At 36.6% G+C, this 26,992-nt stretch overlaps 1 protein-coding gene across 2 annotated transcripts in view; it reads left to right on the top strand.

Moving 5' to 3' along the window:
- The window catches only part of baz1a (bromodomain adjacent to zinc finger domain 1A), a 65,750-nt gene that overhangs the window by 20,737 nt on the left and 18,021 nt on the right, over positions 1 to 26,992 (top strand). The window contains exons 4-17 of one of the 2 annotated variants that reach the window (XM_016991064.2): positions 2,257 to 2,400; positions 2,826 to 2,927; positions 4,495 to 4,582; positions 5,323 to 5,457; positions 6,578 to 6,680; positions 8,967 to 9,121; positions 10,328 to 10,423; positions 10,695 to 10,833; positions 13,553 to 13,699; positions 20,170 to 20,265; positions 20,401 to 20,625; positions 21,219 to 21,384; positions 22,178 to 22,288; positions 24,927 to 25,048. In XM_016991064.2, the coding sequence (XP_016846553.2) occupies positions 2,257 to 2,400; positions 2,826 to 2,927; positions 4,495 to 4,582; positions 5,323 to 5,457; positions 6,578 to 6,680; positions 8,967 to 9,121; positions 10,328 to 10,423; positions 10,695 to 10,833; positions 13,553 to 13,699; positions 20,170 to 20,265; positions 20,401 to 20,625; positions 21,219 to 21,384; positions 22,178 to 22,288; positions 24,927 to 25,048 (1,829 nt within the window). The remainder of the gene's footprint in view (positions 1 to 2,256; positions 2,401 to 2,825; positions 2,928 to 4,494; positions 4,583 to 5,322; positions 5,458 to 6,577; positions 6,681 to 8,966; positions 9,122 to 10,327; positions 10,424 to 10,694; positions 10,834 to 13,552; positions 13,700 to 20,169; positions 20,266 to 20,400; positions 20,626 to 21,218; positions 21,385 to 22,177; positions 22,289 to 24,926; positions 25,049 to 26,992) is intronic. The other variant, XM_062968259.1, reaches the window with a different exon arrangement.

Genomic DNA, 26,992 nt, shown 5'->3' with positions numbered 1-26,992 from the left:
CCATGGCAGTTACAGTGGAAAACTAGACTAGTCAGAGTGTAAAAAGGCAGGATAGAAATATTGTTATTTCTATTTAGAAAGGAAAATATTGTAAGCATATACATTTTCTCATAACCTACTATTCATGTGTAGAGCCTGAAACAAATTAATTCTAGCATTTTGCTAGAAACTTCAGATCTTAGCCAAACAATTTTGTGCTGTCATCCATGCTTTATTAATGTTTGCATAGTCAAACTTAACTTGGCTCAATCAGTACACAGTTCATTTGAATTAAGAATGTGTACTTGTGGCCCTCCAGAAGCTGTTGGTGTGCAGTTGCCATCAGCTTTAGCCAGAATAGTCAAGGTGTAAGGAGTGCTGGGAGCTGTGCAACTCTTGTTTAAAGAAACAAAACTGCTACCTAGGGTAATTCCAATTATTATGCATGATAGAATGATAACACTGGCCAACACATTTTGCTGCCTCAAATGTTAGCCCTGTTTCTGGGTATATTTGGTTGCTGATTCCAAAAAAGGCACTTGATCATCTCTAGTTTTTGAGATACAGAACATACACCATCTATTAGTCACCATCTGCTCGCCCATAAAAAATCATGCTAACTATATCTAAGAAACTAGAGCTGACGCAGTCTATCCAATGTGGTTTTCTAAATCAGTTCCCCAAATAATCCCAGGAACAGGCCTCAAAACCAAGACCCCAAGATTTTCCTTGGTTGAGCTGTGTAATAATAAAGTCAATGATGACCCCATCCTCCACTTTCTTCTTGTAGTGTTCAATGAATTCAGTAACAGACCTGAAACTAAATAATACAAGTGTAACCCCTAAGAAATATTTGTCTCTTATGCATTCAAACAACCATGTCTTAAATTTTTAGCAATTGTAATGTGTTTGCAAGTGATTAAGTCACTGTACATTAAAAGTCACTGTACATTTTCTTCTGTATTGAAATAGGTTTTAAAATTGTTCACAGCGGTGTAGAATGTCTGCATGCATGACATTAATATTATGTTCACCCTCTCTACCCACTGGCTTTAAAATGTATCCAAATATAAATGGACCATTATTAAGAGAAGATTAAAGACGCAACAGTCATGTTATCCTTGTTTATTTGGGTCATCATCTATAATAAGGGATGATCTTTTGTTAGTGTAAATAGTTGAATAGCATAAAATGTTTTATTTTCTTATTCAAATGAAAAATCTTGTAAATTGATAATTTCTAAGTAACAAAATAAACATTTATATTAAGCTATTTACATACCAGTGGCATAAATAAGAGGATTTGTGAATTAAAAACAATAAACAAAATCCAAATCATTTTTAGAGAATTACTTTAAAGAGTAACTGCCACAATGAGATGTTGGCATATGCAGTATTATCGCATATGCACTGCCAGTGCACTGATGTATTATGTGGAAATTGCTACAATTCTGGCTGTGTGACTTCTGTATTTACCATAGAAGGACGTTGAGACTGTTTCTGGAATGTTACTTGACAATAATGAACATTACTCTACATTCTTTCTTCTGCTTTTGCACAAGAACAGCTGCACATCTATCTATCACAGTGCTTTGTAAACTCGTTTTATTAGTGCTTGAATTATGTAGAACTAGACGATACCATACAAAAATAGGGTAGTTAGACTGATTTTAAATTCACAGAATATTCAGAGGTTAGTGAGAATATTGTGTATACTGAATTTACAGGTGACTAATAGTTAGGACGGGGATGACACAACAGTGAGAGAAATCTACCCCTAGGAAGGGAAATTCATTACTGAAAGAGTAATCATGGGGAAAGGTTGTCTCAACAGAAGCTTTATTACCAATTTTTGTTTCCACAACATGCCAATTTTTTTAAAATCCAATTCTCACAAGGACAAAAAGTGAGGTGAAGTCCCCTGAACAGGGTCACAGACAGCAAAACAAGCTCCACCAGGGGTGTGAACCTTTCCTTATGCTATCCAAAGCTTATCTATCTGTCTGTCTGTCTATTTATCTATATCTGGAGGTACACTTAAAAATGTACTTGTTCCAACTTAAATATAAACTCAAAAACAAATCTACAGAACCTATCTTGTTCATAACTTGAGGACTGCCTGTACTGGTAAAATATCCTTTCTACACTTTGATTTTTATTTGATTTTTTGTTGTTGTGATGAAAGGACAACAATAGATAGATATTTCAAGATATAGTTCTAATTAAGCTGTTCTGCAATATGAAAATACTGAATGTTCATACATTTTGTTTATTGCAGATTGCAGTGTAAAATTTTGGAAGTTAAAGCACCATTATGTCAGAATGGTATGATGAATGGTCATGCCAACGGTACAGATGGAGTCACCATAGTCATTAGTGATAGTGACGATTCAGACTCGGATACCAATTCTGAGCAAAATGGGTAAGGTCTGTTTTTTAATATTTTGAAAGTACAAATGCAGATGCAAATTTGAAAGGCTGGAACACTCATTTCTAATGGCTACTTAATGCTTGCTGCAAAACCTCTTCATAAAATCTGAACTCTCATTTTACCTATTTAAAAAAAAGAATCATAACATCCCAAAATGCTTTGATAGATAACTGAGATTATGTGTTTTATTTGTGTATACTGGAACATATCAACATATATATTTGGGTGTGCTACACCTGTATGGAAATATATGTAACTAAATATGCCTTTTCTGCTAGTATTTAACATAAACATTGGGTTTAATTAAGTGAGATTATGACCAATTGATTTCTTCAAGTATTTTCTTCCTATATCCAAAATCAGATGGGTTTTTGTTTGCTTTTAGAAGAAAACATTAATTTACCTTCATTTTTCAGGAAAGAAAAAGCCATAATTGACCCCTCTTTGTTCAAATACAAAGTGAAGCCTATTAAAAAACAACTATATGAATCCGTTACAGTGAAAGCATTTCAGATATGGTAAGCGTCATTAGTTGCAGTTATTTTGCCTTTGCACACACATGTATGGTTAGATTTAGATTTTCAGTTGCTGGAGACAGAGGAGATAATTTGTATTGATTATCACCTTTGTAGCTCCTTAATGCCTTCAAAACATAAATGTGGAGAACTGGGGGACATGACAATTTCTGCTCATTTAGAATCTTTCAAGGACAATCAATAACAATGCTACAGTATGGAAGTTAGGCCATCTGTTTTTCTAGAGGTGAGCTGGTGGGAGGATCTTATTGTTAAACCCCTTGATATAGATATTCTCAGCAGGGCTGAAGGAACAATCTACAACCCATGAGTTAATACTTCTCAGCAGTTGATCTGGGATCCAAAGTTCTAATTTATTTCATTGAACCAAATGAAAAACAGGTCTATACTTTCTCATATAAAACAACATTTATGGTAATTTGATTCTGTGTGCACAGAGAATGCCTTCAGTTTAAAACGTAGAGTTAGCGTTTTTTTGTAAAATGGTGTGAAGTGGGGACAACTGCAAGGAAGGAGTTTTCACCTGCTGGAGTGCAGCAAACGAAGGGATGTCATGTCACCTGATTTTATCTTTGGCTGAAAATCTGCCATTTTTAGGGAGATTGGAGGTCAAAACTAGCAAACCAGCTGCATTTTAAGTGCATTTTGTGGCAACATGGACTATTCTAGGGTGATTGGGTTTTAGGAGCCTGTTGTGCCTCCGGAAGAATTCTCATTATTTACCCCCATTTTCAGCCCTTTTTAGTTAGAGGGAATTCGCATTTTGTGTATAGTTTTGTGTGGGGTCAGTATAGATAGCCTCTTTCCCTTGGAAGCCTCCCTCACCCTGAGGGGTGGAGCCTCAGGCAAGGCACTTCTGGTTCTTGGAGGAATCAGCCTTTTTGGTGACTGGAAGATAGAGAGGGAGGCTGGAAAGTCTACAAAATGGCACATCCAGTCAGAGCTGTATTCATGTCCTGTCGGATCTATATTCAGGTCCAATCAGAGTTGAATATTAGGACCATCTTGGAGACAGTTGAGCACCATACAGGAAAGAGACATTAAGAAGAAATAAAGATTCAAGAGCCTCAGTTCGGCCAGAGCTGTGTCTATCTCTCAAAGACTTTACCTCTCCTCATAAAGACTTTCTAGTGAGACTCAGGAGTAGAGAAAGTCTAAAATTCTTGTCAGTTAATAAATTCTTATTTGATTCAACTATATAGTTTCCAATCTGTTCCATGCACAGGCAGTTCACCTTCCAAGTAGTTAAGATAGCTTGGGGGCAGAACGGGGCTACAAAAAGTACAATATTTTTCTCACTTGTGCTTTAAATTAACTTCAGCTCCATTTCTCCATTATAAAAATCACAGATTAGGATAACATTTGATAAATCTCATGACATCTCATGTATCCCGTATTAGAATTTCCCGGAATGGTTGTAGCCTAAGGCGTTACTACTTTTACATTTTTGTGGGAGTCTGGAGATTAATTACATTGCAAGAGTGTAATTGGTAATGCTAAGATCATTGGTAATGATGTGTATTCCTTTTCTTTTGGGCCTGTATTATAGCCGAAGAAAACATCTTTTTTCTCGTGAAAGGCTTAAGCTTTTTTTGAAGCAACACTGTGAATCGCGTGATGGCATTGTTAAAATTAAGGTAATTAAAGTCATTAAAAAGTTGAATCTTCAAGATAAGGAGCGAAGATATGGTTGATCTGAATTTTAAAGTTGTATATGAAACTTGTTAGTGTTTTTAATTTGCCTTGCTCAGGTATTAAACAGAGTTATCCTTGGAGATTTGTGCTATTTGCATGTGATTATGTTCTGTTTTTTAATAAGTACAGTATTTATCTTCTTGACCCTTTAAAAATACTGTTGTTTTGTGATAATTTAAAGACAAGCAAATTTAGTGTGTCATAAATTTGTTAGCATTTAAAGTACTACAATATTGTAATGTTTTTGTTTCTCCAAGCTGCTGAGGTTGTTTTTTTGGCCCCGGGGGGGGGGGGGGGGGGAGGTTGTAAGAGAGTATCTTGTGAACCTGTTTTACAATTGTTGTATTGCTTTTGTTTTGGTTTAGATTGAAATTAGACTTGAGACACTGGTGTATTTTTTCAGTGAAATGTTACATTTGTGCCCTTTTAGAAGCCAATGTTCCAACTATAAATACTCTTGTGAGTTATTTATTTTAGTGATACACTAATAACAGTGGCCCCATTTAATATCTCAAATAGGTACAGCTTCAAATTAGTGTGCTGTGTTTTTTTTTTTAATTTAGAAGTACAGTAATAGAAAATGGAGTAATTGTTTCAATTTGACACTTCAATAAAGTGACTTATTTACAATGTTGGAAGACTTGGCAATCTTCATAATACTTTTTCACCTTTCTCTTCGAAGGCAACATCGGTTGCAAAATACAAGATAGGCGAAAATACTTTTTCCAACTTCTTCCCTGATGATCCTCCCACTTTCATCTCCAGTACTTCAAATAGGCGGCGAAGGAGACTTCCAAAGATGGTATTAGACAATGTTGTACGTAAATGAGTGCCTCTTTATTTTCCAACAGTTACCCTTGTGGGTTGTAATTTATGAAATCATCTTATATATCACTTCGAATGTGCAGTGTCATTCTCTCTTATTCACCTTCACTGTCATTCTCAGAGATCATTATAGTTCCAATATACAGTTAGAAATAATGGCTGATATATTTTTGGTGAATTTTAATGATACAAATCAGACTTGTCATCAAAACTCCGTTTTTGTTTTTGTTTTGGGGGAGGTTAACATTTGATTCTGCCCATATAGTATCCCAAATGTCTTGCCAAACCTTCTTTGTAAGCAACACAGCCCTCTTACCATGGCCATTTATGTGTTGCTGGAGAGCAGGAGGATCAGTGGATTTTGTTATCTGGGGAAGCCTCCTGTAGATCCCCCTAGAGTTAGGTGCAGATGCCTTCTGTAGTGTGTCCAGCTATGGCAAAACACCTGGAGGAATCCCCACTGATACCCATACTCTCTGACAACATGGAAATAACTGTTGAGGAAGGCTGTTTTGCTGGGGGAAAGTAGCACTGGGACACATAACTGTTTGAGAGACAGACCTCGCCCAGTGCAGAATCTGGTCTATAATTTACAGAGGGTTAGGCTTAGAAGTTTACATGCAATCTACACCATCTCCCGGATATTGCTATTATACTCTAATCTTGGTTGGTCTTGGCTTATGTTGGCTTGCTGGCTTTATTAGCTATTTAATATTTTAATAACCATTTTAATCATTGTTATGTGTGTTTTATATCATATGTTTAATGTTTTTATACAAGGTGTAAGATAATTTGGTAGGTTATGTTAATTTTTGTTAAGTTTTGTCGTAGCTGCTTCCTTTTGATATTTCATTAGTTTGTTTTTGTATTTTTATTTATGAACGTGTTTGACACTGAATGTTTGCTGTTTTTTTGTTGGAATCTTCCTGAGTTCCCTCGGGGAGAGAGGGCAGAATATAAAATAAAAAATCATCATCTCAAAAATAACATTTTCATAGTCATGTGCCTGTTTAGTAATTTGTTTAACTTGCATTAACTTGTCATTACTTCTCAAGTTGAAAGATGCAGGTTTTCAGCTGTTTCACTATCATACAGTTGTTTTTTGTCCTCAGGAGGATACAGTTCCAGAAGAACGGCTTAGTCCTAGAAACGTAAGCAGCGCAGCAAAGGAAAGGGCAAGGTTCCAAAAAGAAAAAGAAGAAATGAGGGCCATGGGTAAGTTCAACCTTGGGTAATATATGCAATCCTTCAAAGTCGTAAGCTGCATTGGCCCATTCACTAATTTATTGTTGAAAGTACTATTAGTCTCAAGCATAATCATACACATTTTTGTTTTATTTTATTAAAATAAACATATTTTCAAATTTTACTTTTTCCCTACTCACATGTATACAATCATTTTAAATGTGTTTGTGTTTTATTTTTAACGTACTTCACTTCCAAAGTAATAAAATACAGTATTTCCAAGTAAAAAATATAACAAGACTGTTACAATATCTAACAATAAATAGAAGAAACGTGTAAAATCAAATCACAGCCTTAATCAGTAAAAGATTGCTATTTGATTTTATTATTTTTCACTTCATTTATATCCCGCCCTTCTCACCCCGAAGGGAACTCAGGACAGCTCACAACAGGCACAATTCGATGCCAAACATATATAGTACAGAAAAACAACAATTACTTTAAAATCACTTAATTAAAGCATATAAATCTTAAAACCATTATTTAAAATCACACAATTCAAGGCAAATCCCTGGATTCCAGTTGTCAGTTGCATTGTTCATTATTGCACTGGGAGTCATTGTCCAATGGCTTGGTCCCATATCCATGTCTGCACTTTCTTCCTGAATTTCCCTGGGGAGGGAGTTTCATAGCTGAGGGATCACCACCGGGAAGACCCTGTTTCTCGTCCCCATCAGTCACGCCTGCAAGGGGGGTGGGATCGAGAGCAGGGCCTCCTCGCACAATCTTAACCTCCTATTTGATTTTACAAGTTTTTGAAACCTGCCTTTGGTCCCACTCTGGGAGAAAGTAGCATATAAATATATTAAATAAAAATAAATAAATAAAAAACACTGGTATAGTTTTTACTAGGCTTCTAGTCCAACAAGAAGCGATTACATGTAGAATTGCTTTCAGTGAATCAATAGTAAAACTAACTTATATAATCACACTGTCAGAGTTATTGCTCATTAAACCCAAAGCATTGTAGTTCATTCACTTGATTTCAATCAGAATGGTAAATAAAAGTAAAGAGTATAGAAACCATACTGCATTATAGCTGGAGAAAACATCCTAAGCTTTTACCTTACGTAAATACTCTGAACATTTATTTTGTTGCTTTGTACTACGTTCCCATATCCCTGTTAATGGTAGTTGTTTGGTTTATTTAGCCTTTGTAAGTTGGTTTTGGTTCTTTTTATGTGATTGTTTGATTGATATTAGTTTTATTCCTGTGCTAGATTTCAGCATAGACATTGATTGTAGGGTACAGCCCCCCCCCCCCCAAGTGTCTGTGGTGGATATGTTATTTGAGTGCAGATAATAGCAGGCCCTATTTAAATGAAGGCCTTCCTGGCCCAAGAATACCACAGAGTCATGCTGTAGTATGGAGCCCCCAGGTGGCACAATGGGTTAAATTCTTGTGCCAGCAGGACTGATGGCTTGAAGGTTGGGTTGCTGACCTGAAGGTTGTCGGTTTGAATCCAAAATGCGGATGAGCTCCCTCTATCAGCTCCAGCTCCATGCGGGGACATGAGAGAAGACTCCCATAAGGATGGTAAAAACATCAAAACATCCCGGCATCCCCTGAGCAACGTCAGTTCTCACACCAGAAGCGACTTGCAGTTTTTCAAGTCGCTCCTGACATGAAAAAATGCTGTAGTATGTAAAAAAAGTGTCAAGAGGACATATTTTGTTGGATGTGGACAGATGAAAGTGGAGATACCAGTCCTGCATATATAGAGGCCATACTGCAATACTATTTGTAAATCTTTAATTTCATTTTAAGCTTTACTGTGGTATATTACCTAGAGAATACATGGAGATAAACGTAAATAATATATAATAGCTGCTCACCACAGCTCTTCTCTCATACATCCTGATGTGTTCCTGTCTGGCAAAGGGTTACCCTTGTGTCCCTTCTAACTCTAGGATTCTATGATGCCAACAAATACAGCTACCAGAAGAGCTATGTTTCTGTATTACAGTGCTTAATTGTGATTATTATGTTTATACTGCCTTCAGAGCACATCTTTGTTTAATGAAGAATTTCGTTCTGCACACTTTAGATGGACTACTTTCAGCCATGAATTTCTACTTAAAAATGATAAACTAGTAAAAACTGAAGTACTAGTCAAAAAGTGAACTCTTTAATGGACAAAAAGGAAGTGAAAAGGGGATAACTTTGGGTTACATGTGTGCCTGGGTGGGTGTATTTTGCTGTATTTGAATTGGGTGATAATCTGTTGTTGTTGTTTTTTTACACTTTTCAAAAAGAAAAATTAAAAAAGGAGAAAACAAATGTGGTAGAATCCAAGAAAAAAGATAAAGAAGATAAGGATAAAAGAAAAGAAGAACTAAAGAAGATTGTGGAAGAAGGGAAGCTAAAGAAGAAGGAAGAGAGGGAGCGACTCAAATTAGAAAAAGAAAAGGTTAGGTATTCTTCATGCCAATTCTTAATAGCTATGGATTCGAAATGGCAGTAGCATTTGCATTCTGTAGCAGTAAAGGTTTTCAGAAATTAGAATTTATATTTTGGCCCAAGGAATGATTAGTAACACTGACATTTTTCTTCAGATATGTTATATCGATAGGGCATTATATTCCTGCAGGCTACTATCAATGTTCAGTTTCAAAAGGTAGAAAACTATTTACCTGAAATGACCATGTGGAGTTTTGTATCCTTGTCCTAAATCCTCAGCTCCATGGATGATTAAATTGTAATTTCTTTAGCCTCAGTAACAAATTCCAGTTTTCAAGCAAACCTTACTATAAGCACTGCTCAAATTCTGTTATACTATGAGCAGTTTTGTGTTGTACAATGTCACCATATCTATTTTATTGCTCCATTCTAGCCTGAAAGTTGTCTTTGTATACTTTCTAAAATAGCTTGTATACGTGTTCACATTTGTAATGTATTTATTTATTTATTTGCGACATTTATATACCGCCCTTCTCACCCCGAAGGGGACTCAGGGCGGTTTACAAGTATATATACATATATGTATATATACATGTATGTGTAGCCATTGACACATGCCCTGATCAAATGTAAAAGGTTTTTTTTCTTTGAGTTGTTTTATGATGGTTGAAAGAGGATATCCTGAAATAATAATGCACTGTCCCATTAAAATTCTAAAATATTATAAAATCAGCTTTTTGTTTAAATGCATTACATGACAGCTAGCATATACTAGATTAAGTATTTAAAAATATTAGTAGCCCTTGGCAAGTGCAGGAAAGATAGTGGGTAAGATAAATATAACTCTTATTATACTATTTCCTAATGATTCTGCATGTCTACTGAAAATGGATAAGGGGAAGGGGAACAAAGAAAATGGACACAAGGTAAGAAGGGCTAGTGCTGGTGGGCTGATCATCTTTTCCTCATGCAGCCAGCATTAAAAATGGTGAGAGGAAGGAAATCTCTTGCACAAGTAAATGTCATTTTGTATAATGAGTCATTCTATAGTTCGAATTGAGCTGGTGATGTTACAGATGAATGAATTCTAAAGCAACCTGTGCAATTCAGTAAACAAAAGGTTAGTCACGAAAAGGACACAAATTGAAGTAATGTAATTAGGCGACATTACAGTTCTGTTTTACTATTTTAGTAATAATTTTCTGTGTAATTGCAGGAGAGAGAGAAATTGCGAGAAGAAAAAAGGAAATACCTAGAACATCTGAAGCAATGGAATAAGCGTAGGGAAGATATGGAATGTGATGATCTCAAGGTAATGTGATGTCAGAAATGGCTAGATCTGCAGTTTTGATCCACTTTTTTGTTAGCTTATGCATGATTGGATTTCATAATGTTTTTTAAAATAAGTTTTTAATGAAAGGTATCTCCTTAGTGAAACAATCTATCATTAGTTTGATGCTAAACCCTCTCTAGATTACAGCAAATATTAACTTTTGTAATTGACCTTCAATTTACCAATATGTGTGCTGTTGGTTTGCTGTTGGTGTAACATAAAATTAATAGTTGTTTACTTTGCATTGCAGGAACTTCCACTTCCAACTCCAGTGAAAACCAGACTACCTCCTGAGATCTTTGGTGATGCAGTCATGGTCTTGGAGTTCCTCCATGCATTTGGGGAACTCTTTGATCTGCAGGATGAATTTCCTGATGGAGTTTCTTTAGGCAAGTCTGCACCTTCCTTTTATCTCAAAGCATCATTGCAGCATGCTTCTTGGTGTGAGCATTCACATTATTGCTTAAAATATCAGAACTGTACCTACATTTAGTTCTTATATATGATTGAATGTATGCTTGTGTATATGGATCAAACTGCTATTGATGAGACAATATTTGCCACACAGTTCTAAATGCAGTTGACAAAACACTACTCCTTTTATAAAATGAAAATCAGGTATGTCCATTTGGATCGAGATGCCAAAAATGATTCCAAAACTGACCATTCTGGATTATGTACTATAAGTGGCTGTGTCAAAAAATTAATATAATAGCTATGCTCTGTGGTATGTAAAAAGATCTGGAATTTCCAATCTTATCATCGTTATTCTAGGAGGAGATGAACCCCCCCCCCCCCAAAAAATCTGTTGAACAAGGCATTGTTTTTTTAAAAAAATATTTGCAAGGCATAAATAGTGGAATTCCTTGAATAACTGTACTTGGGAATAATTATATAATAGTACTAGCTGTGCCCTGCCACGCGTTACTGTGGCATTGTCTGGTGGTGTTGGTGAGAACTTGTTGAGGTAGTGGTGGTATTGAATGTCTGTTGCAGGGGTCCTCAAACTTTTAAAGTAGAGGGCCGGTTCATAGTCCCTGAGATGGTTGAGGGGCCGAATTATCATTTGGAAAAAAAAATACAAACAAATTCCTATGCACACTGCACATGTCTTATTTGTAGTGCAAAAAAACCCCTCCCAACAACAATTATTTATTCATTTATTTACTACATTTATACCCTGCCCTCTCTCGCCCCGAATGGGACTCAAGAGCGTCTTATAAGTTGTATGTACATACAATATATTATATTAATGGCATAGCACAATATTAGCATTATATATTACTATATTGTATTATACCACTATACTGTAATATTAGTAGTATTACATGTAATATATAATGTATAATTAATATTATTATGTTGCATTATTATTAGTATTATATTTTATGACATTGTAATATTAGTATCAATATTATATGTACATACAATATATTATATTATTAGCATAGCACAATACAGTAGAGTCTCACTTATCCAACACTCGCTTATCCAGTGTTCTGGATTATCCAACACATTCTGCCTTTTAGTAGTCAGTGTTTTTGTAGTCAATGTTTTAAATTCATTGTGATACTTTGGTGCTAAATTTGTAAATACAGTAATTACAACATAGCATTACTGCGTATTGAACTACTTTTTCTGTCAGATTTGTTGTATAACATGATGTTTGGTGCTTAATTTGTATAACCATTACCTAATTTGATGTTTAATCAGCTTTTCCTGAATCCCTTCTTATTATCCAACATATTCACTTATCCAACATTCTGCCGGCCTGTTTATGTTGCATAAGTGAGACTCTACTGTATATTTATAATCTTATATTATCTGCTTAGAACTGGATTATATGAGGCCCCTTCTACACCGCTGTATAAAATGCACACTAAAATGAATTATCTGGCAATGTGGACTCAAGATAATCCAGTTCAAAGCAGATAATATAAGATTATAAATGGATAATATAGCTATGTGGAAAGGCCTTGAGTCTACACTGCCATATAATCCAGTTCAAATCAGATAATCTGTATCTTATAGGCAGTGTGGAAGAGGCCTGAGGCCTAACTGTGCCTGTCCCCTGGGCTGAGTAGGTTGCTAGGAGACCAAGTGGGCAGAGTTTAGCCTTCTAACTGGCAGCAATTGGATAAAAAACAATTATTCCTTTCCCTCTAATTAGGACTTTATTTTTCTTTTTGTTGTATGAACATAGAGGCATGGATGAGGGGTTGTATTGCCAATTTTAGTGTTTCTGGGATGTGTAGTTTTGTTGTTTTGTCCTAGGCTGATTTTTTTTATCCTTTTATATATATAGATAGATATGGGCAATATCAAAACTGCCATGCTTTAAATATGTTAGAATCCTTGTCTCCCGCTGGAGGTATTTCTGATTTGAACCAGCTAATTGAATACCCATATATTTTAGCAAAATTGTTATTTGGAACAGCAGTTAACATTGGAGCTTTGAAATGAACAATAGATCATCTGCAAAAGGAGCCTTTTAAAATTCTAAACTGACATGCAAAAATCCATTGATCAGGAGAAATTGTACCTAATCCAGCATGGTACCTTGTTTTGTTGTTTAAAAAGAATGAGAACAAACTATTGGTCAAAACCCATGATCTTGATGCTGAATTTTATTAATATGTTTAATGTGTTGTATTATTTTTAATTTAATCTGCTTTTAATAATATGTACGCTGCTTGTCAGTTGTCAGTTTCATCATGAGATTTAAATGTGCTGAGATTTATGCATGGATGTTGAAAGTTTCATGTGCCTATTTGTTTTAACATTAGAAGACACTACACATGCTGACTTGTGGGGTTATGCATGATGAAAATTGTACATAAATTGACTACTTCTCTGAAGGAAAATGGTAAAGTTTTACAATAGGAAGAGCTGATCCATCTTCATGTTTTTAGTTCTTCTGCCAGAAATAAATTGCTGAATCAGAGCAAGTATTTCTCGTGTGAACATCTTCGAAAATATTCCCATACAATGATTTGGCAAATAATGTGGTAGTTATGTGGCAAAGGACCTACTGTCATTGTCTTTCTACCTCACAGCCTTGTATCCATAACAATTTGATTAAGATTTTTTTTTACTTGTTTCTTGCAGAAGTTTTAGAGGAAGCTCTTGTAGGAAATGACAGCGAAGGCCCACTATGTGAATTGTTGTTCTTCTTTCTGACTGCCATTTTTCAAGCCATGACTGAAGAAGAAGAAGAAGTGGCCAAAGATCAAATTGTTGATGCTGAAACCAAAGGTCAGATTTTGACAGTGATTCTTAAAGTGAAACTTTGCATACTAACCTGCATGCATGGCAATTTATCCTCAATTAACATTGCTGTCCTTCAGCGTGGACTAGCTAGTGTAGAAAAGATAGGGTGTTTGACGTGCAAGCTGCAGCAGTGATCTCGTTTGGTTTTGTGTTCAGTTTTCTGAAGTGAAGACATCCTTTTATGCATGTCAATAATTTCAAATTGGCAGGTTTTCAGGGTCAAAATGCTCTTTTTTTGAAGCTACATCGGCAGTATTGCCTACTTTTACTGAAAGTCAGATGGTATGCTTTGTCTCGCAGATCCCATCTGTCCCATCAACAGATGTGTCAATTAATGTCCACAGAAGTACATGTTTTTGTCTTTTGAAGCAAAAACCATAACTGTCTTCTAGCATTTTACAGACATTTACTATGACTTAGGATTTTATGGACTAGAGTCCACTTTATCTGATGAAAGCTTATGCCATATGTTGAATGTTTATGCATGGATGTTGAATGTTTTATGTGCCCATTTGTTTTAATGTTAGAAGAGACCCTACATGTGCCGGCCTATGGAGTTATGAATGATGAAAATTGTATGTAGATTGACTGCTTCTCTGAAGGAAAATGGTAAAGTTTTACAATGGGAAGAGCTGTTTTATTTCTTTTGTGTCAAAAGCATTGCATACATAGATAACTATAAAACTGATAAAATAAAGGGAGCACAAGCAGCTAAAAACGGGCAACAGCAACCACATTGTCTGTAGTTTTAAACAGTTCTTCCTCTGTGCATGAGGCAGGGCCTTGTGGGCAAGCATACAGATGTGGAGTGGTTTGTTCTGCTCCACAATCGCACAAGGTGGAGAATTCTTCTAGGCAGTGCCATTTTGCCAGGTTGTCTTTTTGATCTGCTAACTCCACTTCTGAGTCTGTTCAGGGATTTCCAAGTTGCCCATTCTTGGTTTGCCCCTGGAAGAAGACCCTCGTAGGGGGTCATACAATTAGAATTGGCTGATTTTTCTACCCACAGGGATACTCTTGCTGTTGCTGGAGGAACATTAAGAGGAGTTGTGGTTCTCATGAAACTTTTCCTTGATTTAAATCTACTGGGAGGAGTCTAATAGCCATACAGTTGGTGTCTTTCATGGTGTTTAACTTTATTTCTCTTGCAGTTGGCAGCAACTTCCCATTGCACATTGGGAGGTGGCAATGCCAGCTAGCTTATAAAGTCTGTCAGCAGGTTTATGTTTAAGACATCCTGTGATTATTCTATATGTTTCATTCAGTGCTATATTCACCTGCTTCATGTGGACAGATTTATGTCAGACGGGATAGGCATACACAGCAGTTGAATAAGACAAGGCCAGGGCTGATTTTTGTATTTTGGGTCTACACCCCATGTGTTATCAGTAAGTTTCCACAAGATATTATTGTGTGCAGCTACCTTGTGCTTGGTATTCACACAGTGTTTCCTAAATGTTAGTGTTTGATCTAAAGTGATGCCGAGATATTTAGGATAGGAACAATTTTCAAGCTCTTGGCCTTCCCAGGTAACTTTCAATTTCCTGTTGGCTTCACAATTACTTAGGTGGAAAGCACACACTTGTGTCTTGGCAGGGTTAGGCATGAGGTGGCTATCTTTTTAGTAACTGGAGAGATCTTTCAGGACATTAGTAAGTTGGTTTTCAAGTATTTCAAAGTCTTTTTCTTGTGTTGTTAGGCCAAGGTCATCAGCATATATAAAGCTCTTTGTGAATGGTGGCTGTGGCTGATTGTTAGTAAAGATGTTAAACAAGGTCCGTGTAAGAATGCTTCCTTGATGAGGTAGACTATTCTTTTTCCTCCTCCTGCTACTTTTCCTGCCCTGAAAGGGAAGAGCTGTGTGAGCTATACTTTGATTATTGTGTGAGTTAAATATTTAATGTTTTACTATTAATGTGAGCTCTAGCCTGTTGTTGTAACAGCTCTGAAGTATTACTTTGCTTTTAATTAAATGGCAAGTAGCAGTGTTATCTGTGTACAGCAATGCTTGACCAAGTATTGATGTTAATATCACATCTTGTATAATCTAATTGGTCAAGGGATACACTTGTGAAACTCGAAAAATAGATTTTTAAAATTTTCTATTTTTTCAAAATATGTAGCCTGAAGTTTTGATAAGTGTTGAGAATGATGCAGAAACCTGTTGCTGTTTGTTGTTAACTTCAATTTAAAGTTACCCCATGAATAAGAGCTCTCTAAGATATGCTGTGACACCAAGACATTCTACTCAGATCTATCCACCTGTAACACTATCTTTCTCTTCCTGCTGCTTCCCCCTTTCTTAAGCATTATATTTTTTAATGAGTCAGGTCATCCAATGATATGTCCAGGATGTATTGCTATGTCTAATGTGATAGCCTCAGTTCGGTCATTCAAGGAAAACCAGAAAACACACAACAACCCATTGATCATCATTGCCCTAATAATAGTTTGTATATTATGTTTTAAGTTGAAAGCAGTTCATTTAGAAAAAAGATTATTAGCAGAAAGAGCAGTTTCAATAATAGTGTGACATAGTCTGGAGATACGGTAGAAGATTGATCAAGCTTGGTTTCAGTGTTCTTTTAGAAACTCTACAATAATTCAATCTGCAATATTCAATCTACAATCAAAGATATTTCAGTAATACATTAGGAGGAACTTCTTTTCCGCATGAGCTGTTCAATAGCAACGTAGTCTTCTTCAGAGGCCTATTCAGAGGGACTCTACTTTGCATGTTTTTTAAACAGAGATTGGATAGCCATTTCTAAGGAGTATTTTCATTGCATATTCCTGTAGAGCAAGATGTCCTTTGCAATCCATTCCAACCTCTAGAATAATGTAGTAGGACATAGTGTAACACTGTGGTTTGACTAAAAAGATGTAAACTAAGCTACAGCTCTCTACATTTGCTGAAATTAGAGGCACAAGATTGCTGTGAAAATGAAATAACAACAACAACAATAATTTTATTTCTTACCCTCCTCTCCCCATGGCAATTGCAATTCTTGTATCTGAGAGTTTATGATCGAGTCCCAAGCTCCTCCAGTATGACTCTATGGTAAACTTCTGGTGGATGTTAGCCATAGAATTGCAATGAAGATCTTAGAAATTCCAAGAGAAAACATTGTAATCAAACCTGCAAAAGTCAAATCTGCAAATGTTGAGTGTCAACTGTATAAATGTATTATTCTGAAATACATTGTCTTTGATTTCTTCTTCGTGGTGCTTCTGTGGAAATCGCACGTATGGGATCTTCTGCTGTGCCTGCGCAGCATTTCGGAACCTTCTAGAACCTCTTTGTCTGAAGCATTTTCTAGCATTCCACTTGGTAAACTGAAATGTATGTTTGATCTGAAATCAGTGTAGTGACAGTTGTGGGCATAGAGTTGTGAGAACTTGTGACTGAATCCCATGGAAGAATGCTATGATGGCTTGCATCAGCTTGAATGTTCTAATAGATCTTTTGTTATACAAAGGAATAGATTACGGGATTTCTTGACTGGACACAAATGGGCTGTGCTACTTACCACACAGCAAGATTGTGAATTGTGGAGTGAAGCAGTATGGCTCCCTTGTTCCTGTGTTGGGACATTGTTGTGGGGTGTCTTCTCCTGAGGACTCAGGGAGTCTGGGACAGATCAGGTCTTGATTGCTGTGGGTATGAAGCCATTTCCAGCACGCTATGGTGTGGGGATGTGAGGAAGACCATCTGCCCATGAATGAGGCCATCCCCTGTCATCATAGGGGATTCTAGCAGTAGATCGGAGTGTAGGGCTCATCAGTGAATAGGAACGTTGTCTGATTCCCGGATGCTGACCCATCCAGGTACCCACTCTGTTCCCATCTGTAACCAATAAAGTTGTGCCCTAATATCAAAGTATGCAAGTGTGTGGCATGTGTTTATTGCAAAGCAGACTTACACCTGACACCAGTGCATCTTTAGATATTTTCCATAAATTCTGCAAGAAATTTGAAACTACTTCTTTAATGGGTAATGCAAATTATTTTTCTTACTGCTGGCTGATAAGTTTTGTTGCAAACCGTTTAAATTATCCTCAACCAGCAGTTTCATTTGGTGTTTATATTTCTTTTACCTGTAAATGGAACATTCATTAGTGTTGGCACAATTTATTGAATGTAGAGTGTTACTAGCACTGTTGGTATTGTTAATGGCATGCATGAGTGTGTCTCATACATTTTCTCTCCTTTTATTTATTCTGAGGAATCTCAAGAATAATTTTGAATCAAGTATTGTTTTGAACTTCCCTAACTTTGACTGAGTCATTTACAGTTCTAGGACCTTTAAAAATGAATAAGAATCTATAAATACATTAGGTGGGATGCCCAAGTCAGAGATAATCTTTTCTGCTCACAATTTGGTTTTACCCATGGGCAATTCCAGTTGAGCTCAACCCATACAACATTGAAGCCATTTAAGAGAAGACAAGTTACTTGTATGAACTAATAACTGTTTCGACAGGATGCTTTTTTGCATTTTGCTGAAAGGTCTTCAGTGAGATGGGGCAGACAGATCTCCCATTATAGCAAATTTTAAATTGTAAAGTCAGGATATGCACTGAAATGGGTACCATACTACTCACACTTGGGTAATATGCAATTGTATTTTTGATGGCGGAAATACAATAGAATTTTGCAAATTACAGTATGCTTGAATGGGAAAGAAATCATTACAAGGAACTGAAGTTAGTTTTGAAGTTTACCTCACAATACTACAAATTCCTTTATAGAGCCTCCCAACTAGCTAAAAGTTTTCAAAGTCTGCAAAAGAAATCACACATAGCACATTATAGTCATCTAGATGAAGTATAACTAAGCTAATCTCACTAGCAAAATAAAGATCCATATTCTTACCATTAAAGAAAGAGATGAAAATTTAGACAATCTTCTCTAGGAATTTCATTAAGTAGTTTTATAGTAGTAAGGGCAGAAAGAACTCGGTAGGATAAAATAGGTCAATCATCAAGGTGTCAGACAACAATCCCTCAGTACAATCTTTCAGAACTACTTCATAAGAAATGAAATATCGTAGAGTGTATGTGTTCCCAGCAGGTCTCTTAAAATAGTGATGTGACAGATAGCTTTGAAAACTCTGAGTAGTCCAGCAGAAACAAAGAAGGGTTCATTCTCTGACCATTTCAAAGTCATTCATCAAGGTGACCAAAGCAAAGTGGATCCCATTTAAGTAGTTCTAGATGAATACTATTGTGTAAGGAAACAATAGTTGATACCATTTTTGTAGCTTTAGTACCTGCTTGTGTAACTATAGTGGATATTCTTCAGTTTGTAGACTCAGTGAATTTTGACAGGATTCTTGGACAAGTAAGACCTATCATATATTTGCGTCAGCCTAGCTTTCGAAAACTGACAAAGTGGATCAAGAGAACAGAGACCTCAATGAGGAGTTTGTTAGTCTTTTCCTCAAAAAGACCTTACTTAACCCTACTACGTTAGTTAATTTCCAATCAGATTTCCGTTTTTTTCATTTTTGGGTGCTTCAGGATGTGACACAAACTGTGGTGTCAAAGTCAGAACAGATGATGAACTATTTTATTTGTGAATATAGTTTTGTATTTTAGGCTCATTCCATTTGATTAAGCTCCTTTCGTCTGGATAAATGAAAAGGCATTATGCTGTTCTTGCCTCAAAATTTCAGTTCTGCTTAGTGGAGATGAAATGGTTGTTTATAAACATCCTGTGTAAGCATGGAGAGAATCAACTTTAAATATGGAAAACAATAATAAACAAATATTTCAGGACTAAGCAATTTTCTCTCTAAAGAATACCTGTATTCTTGCTGATTTCCCACTTTTGTTTTGGATTTACGTTTTATATAATAATAGAAGAAGATTATATACAAGAAAGCTGTCTATGTGAAAATGGTCATAGCTCCTGCTAATGTTGTTCCAAGTCTAACTAGTTGTTTGTATTTCTAAATGAGAATTTATAGCTCTTCAGTGTGACTAAATATAAGGACTTTTCTATGCTGTGTTCCTGTAGTAATCTTGATGCTGCATTTTTAAAAGTGAAGTTATTTTAGAATAGGCTTATCCGTGGGTACCATTTGTGTGGAGTGTGGAATCTTATATACATTATGGCAGATCAACACTTACTGGTTTCTAGTTTTGAAATTTGTATAGTAGTAGGATCCTCTTTGGCTGCTTGCGTTATATTTCTTTTTAGAAGGTTATTTATTGAGGTTATCCTCATTTGCATGTGTGTTTATGTGCTCTTGCAATCAATTTATATGCAGTGGAAGAGTTAGTGAATATTGCATGCCTTTTCTGGCTTCTAGGTGGGATTGCTGCAGTGCACTTTAAAACTGAATTTATGTGCTGTCTTTGCTTTGATTTAAAAAAAGGCTTGCTTGCTTGCTTCACCTCCCAAGTACAGGTATTAATTTACATTAGACTAAAGTCTTTATTTCCTTAAAGATTTAACCGAGGCTTTGGATGAAGATGCAGACCCCACAAAATCTGCACTATCTGCAGTTGCAACTTTGGCAGCTGCCTGGCCCCAGTTACATCAGGGTATGTGTGGGTTTCATTTTTTTTTGTTACGTTGTTTTCCTCTATTTTACAAAAAGTATCATTAGTATTGCTTTTAAATACTAATTTGGCTCTTAGAAGCCAAATAAACTAACCTTATTCTGTTGTTAACCTTAGGTTGCAATTTGAAAAACTTGGATCTTGATAGCTGCACTCTTTCTGAGATCCTCAGACTTCATATCCTAGCATCTGGTGCAGATGTAACATCTGCCAATGCAAAATACCGTTACCAGAAGCGAGGAGGATTTGATGCCACAGATGATGCTTGCATGGAGCTGAGATTGAGTAATCCTGGGTTGTTGAAGAAACTCTCGTCTACCTCAGTATATGATTTATCTTCGGGTAATAGAACCAAATAAAATAGTCATCTTTCATGACAAAAGTTCTTAGAATGGAGCAAAATCAAGAGAATTTGGTCAAGACTGAAGCATGTCCACTAATGGTTTAACATATTAGCATTTTAAATATATTGCATGTATTGTCTAGAAAGCTTATACATGACTCTTTTTGAAAATTCAGGACAGTGTTATATATTACCTCACTTAGGGGAGAACAGATCTGAGTCTTGATGCTCACCAAAGACAAGTCCAAGACCAATGTTATACATAATACTGTTCCACATTCCTATGGACATAGCCAGTATATAGATAAAGAAAATATTAACAGGAAGGTCATAGGCAAGCAATTAAGACTTGGTAAAGTGTCTACCATTTAAATTAAATGTGGCACGGCTACATTCTGAATTAGCATCGTATCTCTAAACATAGCTTCTCCCCCCATTTTATATCTTGCCAGCATCTATAAGATTAAATGAATTAGATGTCATTTCCGATTAAGAAGAGATCTAGTCGAATTGATAAGCCAAGTTGAATATTTCAAAGGATAGATTCCTGATTTTAGTAATAAAGCATTCTAATTTATATTAACTAAATTAGGGGAAAAGATGAAGATTCTTCATGCTCTCTGTGGAAAGCTTCTGACTCTTGTTTCTACTCGAGACTTCATTGAGGACTCTGTTGAAGTCCTGAGACAAGCAAAACAGGAATTCAGAGAGTTAAAAGCAGAACAGCATCGCAAAGTAAAAGAAGCTGCAGCAGCAAGGTAAGGAAAAAAAGAAAGCCAAATATGATTAAGTCAAATCTCTTACCTAGGATAACATTGTTAATACCTCTTTCTAGAAGAATTGCTTCAGACTTTGAAAAGATAATTAGTCTATTGGAAATAATGTAACCTATACAATATAAAAGTCTTTCTAGGACTATTGTTATGTGCGCTCAAGTCATTTCTGGCTGATGACAACTCTAATGTGAACACATCATAGGGGTTTCTTTGCAAGATTTGTTCAGAGGTGGTTTGACATTTCTTTCTTCTGAGGAAGACACACTGACTTGCCGAATGTCTCATAGTAGATTTCCATGGCAAAGGAGGGATTTGAACTCTGGCCTCCAGGGTCATAGTCTAGTGCTCAGACCACTACACCACATTCCATCGTCAGAATTAGCTTATTTATGGAAAATTTTATTATCCTTACTTCAAAGATTATAACATGTCTTAAATATATTTAGTATAAAAACATAATTTTGATTTGGTATTATTGGGAACTAAGGAAATTGTCTTATACTGAGTTAGACCATTGGTCCTTCTAGCTTAGTGGTTTTCCTGATTTTCAGGCTTGATTAATTTCCAGTCCTACTTGGGGGTGTTTGGGAAAATTCGGCTGTTCTGTGTGCAATTCAGCGTCACTGCCATTGAGCTGCAGTCCTTCCATAACAGGTGCGACACCAGCATCTCCTGTACATTGGGATTTCCAGTTTTTGGAAACTTAGTGATACACTTAGAGAAAACAACTGAAGGTTTGATATGCTAACTGGCTGTTTATACTATATTGCTTCAGAATCCGAAAGAGAAAAGAAGAAAGATTAAAAGGACGAGAACAAAAGATGAAAGAGAAACAGGAGAAACTGAAAGAAGAGCAGAAAAATCCTTCAGTTGAAGTGACTATTGGGTATGATTAGTTGTTATTTAAGGTTCACATATTTGTGCTAATGGTTAATTGGTTTCCTTAATCTGCTGTTCTAAATGTACATAAGGCCATCATGAAGTTATATTTCAGTCAATAATAAAAAGTATCAAATTGTCTTCCTATCTGGCCTACAAACTTATTGAGTTTGCAGAGTTTACTTAAAGGAAGATAAACGAAAAAATAGCTAGATATGGTATACATCTATTGTCACTCATACCTGGATGTATCTGGGAAAACTAGGACCTTTTGCATAAAACATGTGGTCTGCTGCTAAGCTACATTCTTTCCATGAGAATGATAATAATCAACTTTTTAGCCCTGTTTATTAATTAATATGTGTCCTTTTACTTGAGTAATATTCTCAGTGGGAAAATCTGAACATGTGACAAACTAATTGATGTCCCTGCCACAGCTTTCCAAGGCATCCAGGGCAGCTCCAAAAGGTTTCTTTGTCTTCTAGAGTTTATTTTAGGGGAATGGGAGGAGAAGCTGCTGTAAGGAAGGGGGATCAACCTCCTCAACATATCTGCTGACATAATATAGTCAGTGGAAATAGTCTTTTGTATCCTAACCTGTGCATCTTATTTTAATGGTATTTTAATATCCATTAATATCCATTGAAATTGATATTAAAAATACTCAAATGTGATTGAGAAGAGCACTTGCATAAAGTTATATTAGAAACGCATTGATTTAGAACTAGCTTACAAAAATCAGAGAAATGCATTTCTGATATCTAATTATTAACAAAAACAAGAAGAAATTGAAAATTCATGTTAATGTATTGAAATTGTTAAGTATTGCCACTGATACTTATTTTTGGTATCCATGCAGAGATTTGCACAACAATATACAGAGGGCCCACTGGATATTGTTGTGCAACTGAGTTTTCAGGGGAGGGGGCTTATTTGAATGTTGGACACAGATAGGCATAATATAGATTTACAGTACTGTAGAGTCTCAGTTATCCAACATAAATGGGCCAGCAGAATGTCGGGTAACCGAAAATGTTGGATAATAGGGAGGGATTGGTCACTCGCTTACTCAGCTGGAGAGTTTGTTTGTTTACTAAGAAACAAAAAAGAAAAGGGGGCAGCAGCGGCAGAAGCAGGAGCTGGGCCTCCCCTTCCTGCCTCCTCCAGGCACCAGTTCCCTACCCCGCTTGTCCCAGCTGCAAAGGCATGCTGCCTTCCCTCACTCGCTCGCTCACTGACCTTTGCCACTGCCTTTGCTGCTAAGACCTGGCCCAGTAAGTGAATGAGGGACAGCAGCAAAGACGGCAGCGGTGGGAGAAGCAGGAACCAGGCTCCTGCTTCTACCACCGCTGCCAGCTTTGCCACCCGCCCTCCCTCTCTCACTCACCTGCCCTTCCTCACTTGCTCATTCTCTCACCGGGTTGGGTCCCTGCAGCAAAGGTGGTGCCAGCAGCAACGGCAGAACCAGGTCCTGGCCTGGTGAGCGAACTAGGGAGGGTGGCAATGGTTGTTTCTGCCGCCGTTTTTCCCACTGGGATAAATGGGGTAGGAGCTGGGGTCTGGAGGAGGCAGATAGGGGGGGCCAGGCTCTGATGCTACTGCTGCCTTTGCCACCTGCACGCCCTCCCTCGCTCATGCAGAACCAGGACCTGGGCGGGTGAGCGAGCGAGAAAGGACGGACCCAGGACGTCAGATAATACAAAGTGTTGGATGAGCAGAGGTTGGATGATCGAGACTCTACTGTATTTGTTCTAAAGCAGGCTTATTCAACACATAACCCATGGCCCACATCTGACCTAGAACAGCTATGAACATAACACATAATCGTAAACTTAAAACATGAGATTTTTTTTGGCTATTTTTTTTGTTCTCGAGTGCAAACTTTGTAGAAGACAGTAGGACAGATCAGAGTATGCATTGTCCAAAATATTGGAGTATTATCAGTAATCTGCATTATAAATGCAAACAGTTGAGCCAGGAAAAAACCCGTTAAAATAAATAATAAAATAAAGATCAAGACTATTCTGTTGCGATGTTGCAAAAAATGTACAGAATTATGAAAAAGAATTCAAGTACGTATTCTGTGCTAGGCATAAGATGTATGCTATATGTTCCTTCCATTATTTGTCTGTATACATGACTTCATATTTATGGTGGTGTGCGGCCCAGGACAATTCTTCCATTGTGGTTCAGAGAAGCTAAAACATTGGACACCCCTAAAGCAATGATATTCAAAGTGGTGGTTTGTGGGCTAGTGCAGCGGGTCCCTGGCACGGTAGAAGAAGTACTGTTCTAAAGTGTGCTGTCTGTGCAATTCTATGTATATGGCTTAGATTCAGGCTATTTGGCAGACCATATCTCAAATTAAGATCCTGCCTAGGCTCGGAGAGGCCCTCCTCTTGGTCCCACCCCCATTGTACGCTTGGTTGGTGGGAATGAGAGAGTCCCATATTTAATTCTGTTTTAATGATTATATACTTTTGGTTTTAATTTATAAATTGTACAGTTTTAATTTTAGCTGCTTTGAATCTCCTGGAGAGAGAGAGAAAGTGAGATACAAATACTATAAATAAATAATGATAAATAATAAATATATAATTTTCTTAACTTGGAGGGTTTGATATCTGCCCAATTTTGCTTTATAGGGAGGAGGAACAAGAAGAGCTTGATACAAGTACAGAGAGCAAAGAAGTTGAAACAAAGGAGCAAGATCTTGATGCTGCAACAGACGATGAGGATGATTTAGTACCAAACAAAAAGAAAAGAGGTGAATTCAATTTTAAAATCTATCCACTGCTAAATGTTGTTTGTAGGGTTCTTGATTAAAGGCACAAGCGTTGAAGTTGCAGCACTACTTTTTTATCCGGTTGGTATATGTTTGAAAAAGTTTAGATAGCTTAATTGATCTAGTCTGATATGTAAGGATCCTTTGATCACTACCATTTTTCACTATAAGAATAAATCTTTGTTGAATTCCTGGTGTTTCTAATCAACAAATAAAAACTTTCCCTTAACTATGTAAGCTAGATGCATTCTTTAAATTATTTATACTTAGTAGTAATGTCTGGTAGAGTCAGTACTTTTGTTTTTATACGAGACTATTATATACTTGTATTTCCTCTCATGACATTTAGCTTGTTTTATTCTCTGAAGATACAAGTGTACACTTTTACAATAATTAGGCAGGTAGATGTGTTCCTGGGCATTGCTGTTTTCACAAAAAATATTGGTATCAGAAACAAACATAGGATCAGCGGGAAAATCGGAGTAGGTTCTTCTCGTGGTCTCTGTGATTCACTTCTGTACCTACACAGAGCCATCATTTTGGAATATCTAGACCCCAGGAGCTTGGTAGTGACTCCTCTACTTACTATCCTGCACACCTATCCTAGCCAACCAGAAAACAGTTTCTTTTCGTGCACCAGATAGTTCACATCTTTCAGTGTATTTCTGCTGAGTTTTTCAAACTTTCTATACTTCTACTGAACTAACCTTTCTATTTCTTGTTTATCTATTTTTGTTTATCTATTCACTCATCTTTTAAAAAAACTCTTTCTATAGATTTTAAAAATATATCACTTCAGGATTTCTTCTTCCCACTACATTTCTTTTTGTGATCTCTACCTCCCTTTTCAAAACTTTGTGGGCACAAGGTATCTCTGTCAGATATCCACAAAGAGTGTTCATATTGTTTTGAGGCAGGGACATACTGTTCAGTGTTTCCCTATTTGCCAAGCTCTAAAAAAAAATAAAGAAACTTAAATTGCAAATCCTTAAAAGTTGCTGATGAAGTGGCAAAATATTAGGCACTTTTCTCTGCATCTGTTACTGCATCAAAATAGAGAAAACAGGCTGGTCAGGAGAAAGCATACTCCAGTACTGTCCTCATGCCAAAAAGACCTTTGGTGTTAACACCATATGACATTGCATTTTTGTTCAGCCATGGCAAGCATTTTTTCCCTATATTACATTAACAAGGGAGTTGAGAATAATCGCCTCCTTTTCCACCTTAAAATATTGAGGTAAATCTTTAAAGTTGACTGACTAGAAAGCAGTTCATAAAAGACCTTCTTTCTGGGATAATTCTGTATCTAAGGAATGCCTGAAGAAAAAGAAGGCAAGGCAGGAAGAATACTGCCATGAGCCTGAGACAACTAAAGTACCTTTGATTCAGATTCCTTCATTTCCATTGGTATGAATTCCACCACCAACAGCACAGTTGGAAGCCTCCACTTTGGAGCCAGTTATGATGGAATAAACTTCAGTATCAAGTAGCAATACCAGAAATGTTGGTATCAGTTGAAACTGAATCATCTAGACTTATTGCTCAACTAATGATGGCTCCAACAATATTGTCTGTATCAATAGTATAGACAAGACCAGTACCATATCCACTGCCTGGACCACAATAGTCAGTTCATGTCCCTCAGTCTTCAATATTGTTTATGTTAAAGATAACTACATCAAATTCATTGATATCAGACAGTAGTCTGACAGTTCTCTGTCTTGATATGCATTCAGTCAGTGGTGACTTTGATTCAAGTTTCCTCACCCACACAATTTCCCCTGTCAGGACTTTTACCATTATAATCTTTTTCCTTTTGGTCTCTTCACAGCACCAAAGGCATGGTGTATGGTGGTAGTAGTGTCTTTCCTCAGGACTTGAAATCATTTAACTATATCTAGACAACTGGCTGTTGAGGGCTGTTTA

Source organism: Anolis carolinensis, chromosome 1 (genome assembly GCF_035594765.1).
Source record: "Anolis carolinensis isolate JA03-04 chromosome 1, rAnoCar3.1.pri, whole genome shotgun sequence".
Taxonomy (NCBI): Eukaryota; Metazoa; Chordata; class Lepidosauria; order Squamata; family Dactyloidae; genus Anolis; species Anolis carolinensis.
The sequence above is the reverse complement of the archived record's forward strand: the minus strand, read 5'-3'. Positions and strand labels throughout refer to the sequence as shown.